This window comes from Mixophyes fleayi, chromosome 9, assembly GCF_038048845.1.
Source record: "Mixophyes fleayi isolate aMixFle1 chromosome 9, aMixFle1.hap1, whole genome shotgun sequence".
In the NCBI taxonomy this organism is placed as follows: Eukaryota; Metazoa; Chordata; class Amphibia; order Anura; family Limnodynastidae; genus Mixophyes; species Mixophyes fleayi.
The window spans coordinates 116,520,038-116,534,003 of record NC_134410.1 but is presented as its reverse complement, the minus strand read 5'-3'; the positions used below and the strand labels follow the sequence as shown (position 1 = coordinate 116,534,003).

Genomic DNA, 13,966 nt, shown 5'->3' with positions numbered 1-13,966 from the left:
TTCACCCACACACTATGTGCCCTCCTTCATCCACACACTCTGTGTCCTCCTTCATCCACACACTCTGTGCCCTCCATCATCCACACACTCTGTGCCCTCCTTCATCCACACACTCTGTGCCCTCCTTCATCCACACACTCTGTGTCCTCCACCATCCACACACTCTGTGCCCTCCATCATCCACACACTCTGTGCCCTCCTTCATCCACACACTCTGTGCCCTCCTTCATTCACACACTCTGTGCCCTCCTTCATCCACACACTCTGCTGCCCCTGCATCCACACACTCTGTGCCCTCTTTCATCCACACACTTTGTGCCCCTTCACCCACACACTCTGTGCCCTCATTCACCCATACACTCTGTGCCCTCCTTCACCCACACACTCTGTGCTCTCCTTCATCCACACACTCTGTGCCCTCCTTCATCCACACACTCTGTGCCCTCCTTCATCCACACACTCTGTGCCCTCCTTCATCCACACACTCTGTGCCCTCCTTCATCTCCACACACTGTGCCCTCCTTCACACTCTGTGTCCTCCTTCATCCACACACTCTGTGCCCCCTTCATCCACACACTCTGTGCCCTCCTTCATCCACACACTCTGTGCCCTCCTTCATCCACACACTCTGTGCCCTCCTTCATCCACACACTCTGTGCCCTCCTTCATCCACACACTCTGTGCCCTCCTTCATCCACACACTCTGTGCCCTCCTTCATCCACACACTCTGTGCCCTCCTTCATCCACACACTCTGTGTCCTCCTTCATCCACACACTCTGTGCCCTCCTTCATCCACACACTCTGTGCCCTCCTTCATCCACACACTCTGTGCCCTCCTTCATCTCCACACACTCTGTGCCCTCCTTCATCTCCACACACTCTGTGCCCTCCTTCATCCACACACTCTGTGCCCCTTCATCCACACACTCTGTGTCCTCCTTCATCCACACACTCTGTGCCCTCCTTCATCCACACACTCTGTGCCCTCAATCATCCACACACTCTGTGCCCTCCTTCATCCTCACTCTGCCCACTCCTTCATTCTTTTGCCCCTCCATTGCTGTTTCCTATCACCATTTTCCCCCTCTGTTTCTTTACTTACCATACTTGGCCTTCTTTCTTCTATTTCTTCTGTTTTCTTGCCCGGGACCCAGCACTCTCTCCTGTCACTTCCCACTGAATATATCGGGCATGAGGTCATCACACCCGACATTCAGTGAGAAGCGGGGAGGGAGGAGGATGCTGGGTCCCGGGAGCCACCGGAATGGTAAGTATTTTTTTTTAATTTCCTGGCCACGGCGGCACCCCTGTGACAGACTTTGGGAACCGCTGGTATAGAGCAATGCGATAACAATCCGTATTGGGGAACACACCCGTTTTAGTGGGCACAGGGGCTGGCTGACAAATTTTACCTCGGGGGGCGGATGATCCTCCTACCCCCCCATCCCACCCTGCCCCTGGTGGGCATTAGGGCTCCTCGCCCTTTCATAAACACCTCATAACATTGTCAGATTTTATGCTCCTAGGGACAAAAACCATTAACTCTTTTATGAATGTGGTTTGTTTTAGTACAGTTATTAAGTGGTGCCTGCATTGTTTTGTATTCCAGATCCAGTATCCCCCCAATGTGACTTGGAAAGGGCAAATGGTTTCCGGGCCACCACGCGACATGCCCGCACCATTACGGGCTGTATAGGAAAGTCTTCAGAACGGGAAGTGTATGTGCTAAATGTACATGGAGATGAAAACAATGTGAGTACACTCAATATTTTATATATTTTCAGAGATGGAAGGCTGTTAACACTAAGGGGGATATTCAATTTCCGGAGATGTGGCACGGACATCAAGCCGCGCAACATTGTCGGCAATTATGGTAGAAATCTCTGTTCGTTTTCCCTCGCACCTCTATGGGGTGCTAGCAAAAGTGAGCAAAGATTTCTGTCAAATCTCCACCGTGAAGTTTCTCACGGACCTTCCGGAAAGACGGCCATGCTCACAAGCTTACAATCTATAGTATACAAAAGAGACACCTTTCTGGAGGCCAGTATTCTAAACATTCTCTTTACCGGTGGTTAGTAAACAAATCAGATGCCTTTTTGGTAGCTAATATGCTAAGTACTGAAGATACCTTTTTGGTTACTAGTATTCAAAAAAGTCCTGTGTGAGGCATCTTTTCTAGACAAGAGACCACATTCTGTTGACTGTTCCACACAGTAGACTCCTGTTTCGTTTATGGTATATGGTGAAGATGCTCTTCTGGTAGCTAGTTAACAAAACAGACACCTTTCTTAGGGTTAGTATACAGTGAAGACTCCTTTTTGGAGGTTAGTGTATAAAATAGATCTGATAACACAGTTAAGGATGTCCTCTCGTGTCTATTATACAGTGGCAGATCCTCTCAGGTAGCTAGTACACTGTGAAGACCCCTCTTTGGTGGCTAGTATGCAGTGAAACACCCTCTCTGGTAGCTAGTACATTCTGAAGACCCCTCTCTGGTGGCTAGTATGCAGTGAAACACCCTCTCTTGTAGCTAGTACATTCTGAAGACCCATCTCTGGTGGCTAGTATGCAGTGACACACTCTCTCTGGTAGCTAGTACATTCTGAAGACCCCTTTCTGGTGGCTAGTATACAGTGACACATCTCTCTGGTGGCTAGTATGCAGTGACACACTCACTCTGGTAGCTAGTACATGCTGAAGACCCCTCTCTGGTGGCTAGTATGCAGTGACACACTCTCTCTGGTAGCTAGTACATTCTGAAGACACTTCTCTGGTGGCTAGTATGCAGTGACACACTCTCTCTGGTAGCTAGTACATGCTGAAGACCCCTCTCTGGTGGCTAGTATGCAGTGACACACTCTCTCTAGTAGCTAGTACATGCTGAAGACCCCTCTCTGGTGGCTAGTATGCAGTGACACACTCTCTCTGGTAGCTAGTACATGCTGAAGACCTCTCTCTGGTGGCTAGTATGCAGTGACACACTCTCTCTGGTAGCTAGTACATTCTGAAGACACTTCTTTGGTGGCTAGTATGCAGTGACACACTCTCTCTGGTAGCTAGTACATTCTGAAGACACTTCTTTGGTGACTTGTGTAACATAAAGACTATAATTTTGTTCATAAGCCATATCTGATGGCTAACATTTAATGTAGACCCCCTGAATATCTGAATATAGCACATACCGGACCGGGGCCTTTCTCAGCCTGACCATTGGCTGTTACCACTCTATTTCCTGCCTTACAGGGAATTCTGGAAGCCATTCAGATTTTGCTGTAGTGCAGAAAATGAAATACTCTTAATCAATGATTATCTAATGATATTCTGGTTCTGGGGGGTATTATCATTATAACAGAATATAGAGATGAGCACTACATGCCACCTTCATTAGTCAGAGCAATCTGGACTGAAGGGATAGGACCGTTTTTTTACCGGGAGACGAGAGCAGCATCCAAAATTATTTTTTTTACTTTGATCCCCAAATCCTGCTACCTGAGACAACTGCCTCAGTCAGACCCTTTCTAACTAAATCTCTGACTGTAACAGGGCAAATTTCGCTCAGGGCCTCCCGAGACCTGCGTTCATACTGTCCCTGCATCTTGTGCCTTTGTTTTTATTAATGTTTGGAGTGTATAGTGTGTTGGGTGGGGGGAAAGAGGCCATTTCTGGCCCAGAGAAGAATTACTGGAAACAGAGCTTAAGCTGCAGTCTTAATTCAGTTCACGGGAAACAATGTCTGCAAATTCACGGGGTAAAAATAGAAAAGTGAGGCGAATCACCAGACGGCATCATCGAGGGCGACACTGTGTCGTTAGTGGATGCAAATCTTTGGGTCATTTTGGTTACAAAACACCTCTTTTGTAAAGGGATGGAAAGCCCCTGGTCTCTCTCCTTCTCGAAGAACAACGAGAACTATTTAACTTTTATTGTTATAAAATAGACCTCTTCTCTGCAAGAGATTTGTTTTTTTTTCCGTCACATTTTTGTATGTAGTCTTAAGTAAAAACAAATGTTTTGGCTGCATCGCGGGAGGCCTAAATCAGGGGAAAGTTCACATAACAAAAGTGATGCAGACATTTTTCCCAACGTCATTTTCTTACCTTGGTGTTTTATACCAGGGGCTAGATTTACTAAACTGCGGGTTTGAAAAAGTGGAGATGTTGCCTATAGCAACCAATCAGATTCTAGCTGTCATTTTGTAGAATGTACTAAATAAATGAGAACTAGAATCTGATTGGTTGCTATAGGCAACATCTCCACTTTTTCAATCCCGTTTTCAATCCCGCAGTTCATCTGTATTGGTATGACTTTGGGGAGAGCAGCGAATACGTCGGATGGTCCAAATCCAGAAAGCTTTAAATTGCAAAAAAATATAATAAAAAGTAAGATGAATAAAGATTTACAGTTCAAATAGAGGAAATGTTTGCCAACACTCCCTAAACTTGTGATCATGACAGTTTTGGTTATTTTTTTTTTTTACCTTTCATTTTTTAAGAAAGAGGAAATGTAAAGTTTCTGCAAATTTCAATGTGCTTTGACTCATAAGATTACAAGAGGACATTGACCCTTAAAATGGTACAAAACACAAAAGGATCACTTGTTGTTGTACTCCATGGGCCTGATTCATTAGGGAAAGTAAAGCAGAAAAAAAATGAGTAACTTTGCACCTGGGCAAAACCATGTTGTATTGGAGGGGGACGTAAATTTAAAATGTGAGGACAGATTTATAATTGGGGCAGGGCATGTCCTTTTAATGTCAGTGTACAAATAAAGCTATCAAGTATTTGCGCCCTACATGAAAAAACAGCCATCATTTTCCTTAATTGAATTTCCTTAAATTAATAAACTCATTTGCACCCCTTGCATTGCAACATGGTTTTGCCAAGGTTCAAAGATACTCATTTTCAGGCCTCATAGTTTTATTTATGTATTCTGATGTGGAAAGTGCGAATAGGCAAAACCTCCATGTCATTAAGGAGAGCAAAGCGAAAAAAAGGAGTAACTTTGCACCTTGGCAAAACCATGTTGCATTGCAGGGGGAGGTAAATTTAAAATGTTGGGACAGATTTATAGTTGGGGGTCGGGCATGTCCTAGATCAATTTTAAATTTCAGCGTAAATATTAAGCTACCAAGTATTTATGTGCTACATGAAAAAGCAGACAGCATTTTCCTTACATGCAAAATAAAAGCTAATTTGCACCCCTTGTATTGTAACATGGTTTGTCCCGGAGAAAATTTACTCCTTTTTTTTTCATAAGTTCCACTACATTTGTTCCAAAGCACTTTAGTTTATGGGGTAAGATGGTGGCACTCGTGTGCAAACATAAGTCTTCGATATGCAGCGTAAGATTACTTAAATGAGATAAAGGGGTGAAGAGAGCACATTTTTAGGGGCGTTCCTTGCGGAGATCAGATCTCACCCTTTAGGATGGATTGAGCGCCTTCCAGTTGGACGTCTGCTGAGAATAATATGTATAGAATATTTATATTTCCCCTCACTCATAATTAATTTTAAGCTATAAATGAGGCTCAACCGAGTAATATTTTAGGGGGGCAAAAAAAGTGGGGGTTCTAAAGTGCCCTGAAATTGCACTTTAATTTACATTTTTACACAGTGCGCTTCTTCCCTTTTTTGCTGCCTCTACGCGCTGCTAGGGGCCCTTGTAGATTGTGGAGCGCAGAGTACACGGCTTTTTCCATGATGTGTCTGGTTGCTAAGCAGCACATTCTGAATACTGCTTGTAAATTGACTTCTGTCTTCCTGGTCCCAGGATACATGCCCCAGAGACGGGGGTAATAACAGGCCGAGCCCTTTCCTAATTATATTTGTAACAAATTTACCCACGTTAATTATCCCCAACAATCTGATTGAATAGTCCCGATTCTCAGCCGCAGAAAGAGTCAGTGGGCGTGGCTTTATGACCACAGGGTCTTGGTTGGTCAGGTGTGAAAAGGGACGGGCTAATTTTGTCCCAATTTTGTTATTTAACATTATGGGAGGTTTGATCTTGGGGTTTAGGATGGTTGTGGGAAAATGTTATGTTTCTCTCTTTTGGGATTCAAACCTGTGATCGTATTGTTGGTTTACTTTGTGCCTGTAAGACCTTGAGGTCCAGTGCTAAATATCATGGAATTGTATAAGCCTTGTTCATCCAGATCAGCTGCTTCTGGCTCTTGTCCACCAGGCTCCAGCTGCTTCATTGCCTCCCTTAAATAAACCCGCCTGTCAGATACACCCCATGCCCTTGTGTTGTTTAGGTAACCAATGAAAATGTCCTGGTTTGTTGTGCTATTTATATCCGTTCTGTATTCTAGACTGTCTGCCCAACAGATCTGTATGGTTTCTATCTGTCTGGATCAGCCAACCTTATCATTTATTTAGATTACTCTGTCATTGAACCTGGCTATGTGCCCCGACCTTGTTCATGTGTGGTTGACCCCTGACCCCGTTCATCTGACCAGTCAGCCTGATTATGTAACAACACTTACATTCACCAAGACTCCGGCCGGTTCTATTCTGGTAAAGCGATCACATCCCTGGGACCGATTTACCTTTTGGCAGACCAACAGCATAACAGTATTTTATAGCCCTCTGTCTCTGTCTATACATCAACCTCTGATAAGAACAGGTGCTGAGAATGTTGACAAGAGAATTGATACCATGAAGTTAGCCGTATGTACAGTATAAGCACAGACCCCATAGGCAAACCGAGGGGGGGGGGGTTTCCTAGTGCCTGGAAACCCTCTCCAAGCCTGGGGCACTGTGTAATTGAGGTGGCTGGACCCTGCTCCTGCTTCACGTGGCTCTACCTAACAGTAGTACACGCAGCATTGCCCATGTATATTATGGGGATAGGAAGAGTTGGAGAGCAGCCAAGCCCTGTCTAATATTATAGCCACGCCCCCATGCATGCTGGTCACGCCCACTGGTGGCGTGGTGTGGAAACCCCTCTCTACAAATCCTGCGTTTGCCCCTGGACCCTGGGAATAGAGCCAGCGTGCACTCCATGGTAAGCAGGTCTGTAGTGCTAGTAGTATAGCCAGGTTCTCAGACTTAATATAACCCTGAATGTTGTTCAAGCAGATTTAGTGAGGGGTAATCCTGTGACATCATTAAAATCTTATATGCTCTTGTCATGGTTCACCACCTTCTCCATACCTTGCTTTGGCTAGTGATTCCCCCTATCCCTCTCATCCCTTTTCTTTTCTCTCTCTTTCCCCTCCCTTCTATCCCCCTTAAATTTATTTTTGCTTCTTTATATCTTTAACAATATACTGTTTATATTTCGTGGAAACTTCATTGCAGCTTTCTTCTACCTGTATTGCCTGTTTCCCTTTTTGTCTGTATTGTAAAACTCAATAAAATATCTTTTAAAAAAAAATAAAAATCTTATATGCTTTATTCAAGATTCTGATTTTGGAGGTCTCAAGAGAACGACTGAGCGAGGAAGCGACGGAGGAGGTTCCTGTGCTTATTGTGAACTCTAATACAGGGATTTTTATCCGTGAAAATGCTCCCAGCTTTCCAGTCATTCTGCATGTAAGTATAGGCTTGATCTCCCTTCACTGTTAGATAAGGACTGGGTAGGTGCAAGATGTTCCTCTGTAACGTCTGTTATTGCTTCTTAAGACACTGATCCAATATACATTGTTGTACAGAAATGACATTACAAATGTATATGTTCTTTTCCGACGAACTTTACAGTGAATGTTTAACTGCAACGGGATTTTATATACATACGTTTTTGAGCTTGTACCACAAATGCAACTTAAGGTTAGAGATATCATATATCATGTGTACTAACCCTGATTTGCCAGAGATGCAGTGTCCTTATGTCTGCTTACTGGGTACTGCTGATTCCATGGTACTTCCGAATCATTGTATTTATCTAGTGTAAGTGCTAAGGGATGAATGTATACACATATCCATTTATAAGATTTGAATTAGTTACTATGATGGCAATAGTGAGTCTGTTTGCTAAGATCAAAGTTTAGTAGAGTTAAAATCACAGTTCCATTGTTTGCTTTCTTTTTCTCAGAGTCTAATTGAGGTGTGATAGTCCTCTAATCAGTCAATATAGTGGAGGGCATGGCCTAATAGCAGGTGAATTGTGTGACATCAATGGGTGGGGGGGCACTTTATATGATGATATAAGGTTTATGATATCTCCTCCTCATAGGATGATATATGCAGAGTGGTGGTATTATGTCTCCTTTTTATATTATAATATTATATGTAGAATAGCTGAATTATGTTTCCTCCTCATAACATGATATATGTAGATTGCTTGTATTATGTCTCTTCCTCATAGTATGATAGATGTAGAGTGGTTGTATTATGTCTCCTCCTCACACGATGATAGATGTAGAGTGGTTGTATTATGTCTCCTCCTCACACGATGATAGATGTAGAGTGGTTGTATTGTGTCTCCTCCTCATAGTATGATAGATGTAGAGTGGTTGTATTATGCCTCCTCCTCATAGTATGATAGATGTAGAGTGGTTGTATTATGCCTCCTCCTCATAGTATGATAGATGTAGAGTGGTTGTATTATGCCTCCTCCTCATAGTATGATAGATGTAGAGTGGTTGTATTATGCCTCCTCCTCATAGTATGATAGATGTAGAGTGGTTGTATTATGTCTCCTCCTCACACGATGATAGATGTAGAGTGGTTGTATTACCGTATGTCTCCTCCTCATGTGATTATAGATGTAGAGTAGTTGTATTATGTCTCTTCCTCATGTGATTATAGATGTAGAGTGCTTGTATTATGTCTCCTCCTCATAGTATAATAGATGTAGAGTGGTTGTATTATGTCTCCTCCTCATAGTATGATAGATGTAGAGTGGTTGTATTATGTCTCCTCCTCATAGTATGATAGATGTAGAGTGGTTGTATTATGTCTCCTCCTCATAGTATGATAGATGTAGAGTGGTTGTATTATGCCTCCTCCTCATAGTATGATAGATGTAGAGTGGTTGTATTATGTCTCCTCCTCATAGTATGATAGATGTAGAGTGGTTGTATTATGTCTCCTCCTCATAGTATAATAGATGTAGAGTAGTTGTATTATGTCTCCTCCTCATAGTATGATAGATGTAGAGTGGTTGTATTATGTCTCCTCCTCATAGTATAATAGATGTAGAGTAGTTGTATTATGTCTCCTCCTCATAGTATGATAGATGTAGAGTGGTTGTATTATGTCTCCTCCTCATAGTATAATAGATGTAGAGTAGTTGTATTATGTCTCCTCCTCATAGTATGATAGATGTAGAGTGGTTGTATTATGTCTCCTCCTCATAGTATGATAGATGTAGAGTAGTTGTATTATGTCTCCTCCTCATAGTATGATAGATGTAGAGTGGTTGTATTATGTCTCCTCCTCATGTGATTATAGATGTAGAGTGGTTGTATTATGTCTCCTCCTCATACGATGATAGATGTCTCCTCCTCATAGTATGATAGATGTAGAGTGGTTGTATTATGTCTCCTCCTCATACGATGATAGATGTAGAGTAGTTGTATTATGTCTCCTCCTCATAGTATGATAGATGTAGAGTGGTTGTATTATGTCTCCTCCTCATACGATGATAGATGTAGAGTAGTTGTATTATGTCTCCTCCTCACACGATGATAGATGTAGAGTGGTTGTATTATGTCTCCTCCTCATAGTATGATAGATGTAGAGTGGTTGTATTATGTCTCCTCCTCATAGTATGATAGATGTAGAGTGGTTGTATTATGCCTCCTCCTTATAGTATGATAGATGTAGAGTGGTTGTATTATGTCTCCTCCTCATAGTATGATAGATGTAGAGTGGTTGTATTATGTCTCCTCCTCATAGTATGATAGATGTAGAGTGGTTGTATTATGTCTCCTCCTCATAGTATGATAGATGTAGAGTGGTTGTATTATGTCTCCTCCTCATGTGATTATAGATGTAGAGTGGTTGTATTATGTCTCCTCCTCATACGATGATAGATGTAGAGTGGTTGTATTATGTCTCCTCCTCACACGATGATAGATGTAGAGTGGTTGTATTACCGTATGTCTCCTCCTCATGTGATTATAGATGTAGAGTAGTTGTATTATGTCTCCTCCTCATGTGATTATAGATGTAGAGTGGTTGTATTATGTCTCCTCCTCATAGTATGATAGATGTAGAGTGGTTGTATTATGTCTCCTCCTCATACGATGATAGATGTAGAGTGGTTGTATTATGTCTCCTCCTCACACGATGATAGATGTAGAGTGGTTGTATTACCGTATGTCTCCTCCTCATGTGATTATAGATGTAGAGTGGTTGTATTATGTCTCCTCCTCATAGTATGATAGATGTAGAGTGGTTGTATTATGTCTCCTCCTCATAGTATGATAGATGTAGAGTGGTTGTATTATGTCTCCTCCTCATAGTATGATAGATGTAGAGTAGTTGTATTATGTCTCCTCCTCATAGTATGATAGATGTAGAGTGGTTGTATTATGTCTCCTCCTCATAGTATGATAGATGTTGAGTGGTTGTATTATGTCTCCTCCTCATAGTATGATAGATGTAGAGTGGTTGTATTATGTCTCCTCCTCATAGTATGATATATGTAGAGTAGTTGTATTATGTCTCCTCCTCATAGTATGATAGATGTAGAGTGGTTGTATTATGTCTCCTCCTCATGTGATTATAGATGTAGAGTGGTTGTATTATGTCTCCTTCTCATAGTATGATAGATGTAGAGTGGTTGTATTATGTCTCCTCCTCATAGTATGATAGATGTAGAGTGGTTGTATTATGTCTCCTCCTCATAGTATGATAGATGTAGAGTGGTTGTATTATGTCTCCTCCTCATAGTATGATAGATGTAGAGTGGTTGTATTATGTCTCCTCCTCATAGTATGATAGATGTAGAGTGGTTGTATTATGTCTCCTCCTCATAGTATGATAGATGTAGAGTGGTTGTATTATGTCTCCTCCTCATAGTATGATAGATGTAGAGTGGTTGTATTATGTCTCCTCCTCATGTGATTATAGATGTAGAGTGGTTGTATTATGCCTCCTCCTCATAGTATGATAGATGTAGAGTGGTTGTATTATGTCTCCTCCTCATAGTATGATATATGTAGAGTGGTTGTATTATGCCTCCTCCTCATAGTATGATAGATGTAGAGTGGTTGTATTATGTCTCCTCCTCATAGTATGATAGATGTAGAGTAGTTGTATTATGTCTCCTCCTCATGTGATTATAGATGTAGAGTGGTTGTATTATGTCTCCTCCTCATAGTATGATAGATGTAGAGTGGTCGTATTATGTATTATGTCGCGGGGGCTGGGCCAAAATGACGCATATGTTATATTTTTCCAAGTGTGTGTTTATTTCTATAGCTTTATGTTTACTTGTGTGTTTTTGTCAGCATTTCCAGCCGTCAGAGCTGGTCCGTTACCCAACAACATGGAACATTACAAAAGAAGCTGTACCGATTAATAATAGCGAGGAACTTCTACAGTGGGCAAAAATCAAGTACACGGATGTCACCTTCTTCGGTGAACTCCAAGGTCCAAATAAAATTCATCTCAAAATGGAGAAGGGTGAGTAGTATAGATATTGGTTAGATGAGGTTGATTTGCATGTTTAAAAATTTATATTTGGCATAAAGGTTTGCCATACAGTGTTCTAGCACTAAAGATGTATATTTGCATATAGTCACTATGGAGGAGCTTAAAAGGTTCCCTAATCTTATTCAAATTCCCAGTGCAATTGTCTCTTTAACGCATCACATGCTGACTAGAAAGCCTGTATCCTACACTGATGAGCCCCAAGCAATATTAACCTTTTACTATCCATATAGCAGGGCCTGATTAAGTGTTCAGGATGCACGAGGATAATACGCTCATAGCACTTATTCGCCTTCCATGCCAGGCTAATACGTAGTAGGTAAAAGCAAAAAAAAATCTTTTATTTAATTTTTTTTTTTTTTTTCAAATATAAATCATGAAGGTAATACATACATAGTTTAGTGTTAATCTGATATTCCATTCCAATTTAGTTAAATAGTAAAGTTTAATAGAGTATTATATCTCCTCTTCTTTGGAGCAGAAGTCCCTTCCTACATATGTAGGACACTATCCTAATGGGATCTTAAGCAGGTTAAAATGCTCAGCCTGCAGACTGTTGAGCTGCTGTGATATCATTGTTCCTGTCCCTGTGTATATATATACCAATTTGCACTTCTGCAGAGAAATTTTGCAAAGCTCTCCCATTCAAAAAAAAAATTCAGCCTATCAAATGATTCCTTATTAGGCCATATTCCCATAAATATTAGATTATCTCTTGAAGTGTCCGCCTTCAGTGTGTGCAGTTGACTCTTCCACATTAATGCTCATTTTTCCAGCAATAATGTAATGGAGGTTTTTGTCCTTCACAGGTAAACACGGACCTGAGTCTTGTGACCTGCAGAATCAGTTCAGTGCTGCAAGCATTCTGGAAGGAGAATATCCTATGGATGTGATGAGCTGTATGGTCTCAAGTTTAAACCCAAAAGCTATAAAGAATGTGTACATTGTACATGACACGTATAATGACGTGCGGCCAAGGTAAGCAGCAAGGGATTCTGGGTGACATTGTCATTATTTATTGGCTACTCTAAAACACTGTGGCCAAAGTCGGACTCAAAGTGGGGTATGCTACGTATAATACGCTTATAACAAAGCACTAGTTAAAGTTTTAGTCATATGAAGACTGAATTGCATCCTGCAGCCAAGTCCATGTGCGGCCCCTTAGGACTGAAGAGGCGTGTAGGAGTAAACACAACTTATGTACACTAAAACCATACATGCCAATTCTCCCGGAATGTCCAGGAGACTCCCAAAATTCGGGTCGGTCTTACGGACTCCCGGGAGAGCTGCCAAGTCTCCTGCATCCCGCAATTGCGGGGCTAAAATGACGCGATTCGCTGTGATTTATTTTGGCCCCGACCCGCAACAAAACGGCATATTTGCCTTGGGGGCTGGGCCAAAATGACGCATTTGGCCACGCCCGCCCCCTCCTGCCTTCTAGACACGCCCCTCTCCCGGATACAACTTGCCAAAAGTAGGCAAGTATGACTAAAACTCAGACACACGTGTGCCTGTCAGGAGACAGGAAACAGATGGACACATCTGTGTTACTCAAACATAAATGCCCCATTTTGTGCACATGAGGTAGCAGCCCTTTAGTAGTTAAGATCACCCGACACCCACAAAATGGCAGCAGTTGTTTTGTGCGCTAAACCAATACTTGCAAATATATAGTCTATAAATTCACTAATTCTAGTGACATTTCTAAAATGATCCTCTCAGTGTACAGTGCCGTGTAACAGGTTTATGCTACATAAATAAAGGATAATTGTAATAATTATAATCAGGCTCATAATGAATTGGTGAGGTACATTCTGGTGAATGTTGGCTCAGCTCACAAAATGGCCGCCCATTGGTTGCCACTGGTTCCTAATGAATTATTAGGCTGCACTGGTGTAGCTAGTCTATGTAGCACCTATTTTTTGGGAGGAATACTGGGATCCCCCCTTGCTACGTGGACTTATTGTTTAATGTATGACTTTCTATGTACATGAACTGTAACAGACTTTCCTTTTTCTCCGTTCTCTAGTCAAAAAAGTATAGACATTAAGGTAGATGTCCTCAACGGTCCATGTGACAAGCCGCCCCTCTTAATACTGAAGAATGAGGCCGGCTCCCTGTGGAATATCCCTTCTACAGCACATATTGGAGTCGTGGTAAGCTAATGAGCAGAGGGCTTGTGGGTACCGTGTAACGTGGGTAACGCTTTCTATCTTCAGCCATCTTGTGGGCTGGACCAATAGTAATGAGTATTTCTATCTGTCCCACTGTACACCTTCCTCTTCCCTCTTTGTTCTGTCATAGTACATCTATAAACAGGTCATCGATTTCTCACGGCCCAATTAAAAGAGGCGACC

General features: G+C 42.0%; 1 protein-coding gene across 1 annotated transcript in view; it reads left to right on the top strand.

Annotated features, from left to right (window-relative positions):
- Positions 1-13,966, top strand: part of ENG (endoglin) — a 39,936-nt gene that overhangs the window by 11,414 nt on the left and 14,556 nt on the right. The window contains exons 2-6 of the mRNA XM_075186303.1: positions 1,613-1,755; positions 7,410-7,541; positions 11,408-11,582; positions 12,419-12,587; positions 13,639-13,765. Of these exons, the coding sequence (XP_075042404.1) occupies positions 1,613-1,755; positions 7,410-7,541; positions 11,408-11,582; positions 12,419-12,587; positions 13,639-13,765 (746 nt within the window). The remainder of the gene's footprint in view (positions 1-1,612; positions 1,756-7,409; positions 7,542-11,407; positions 11,583-12,418; positions 12,588-13,638; positions 13,766-13,966) is intronic.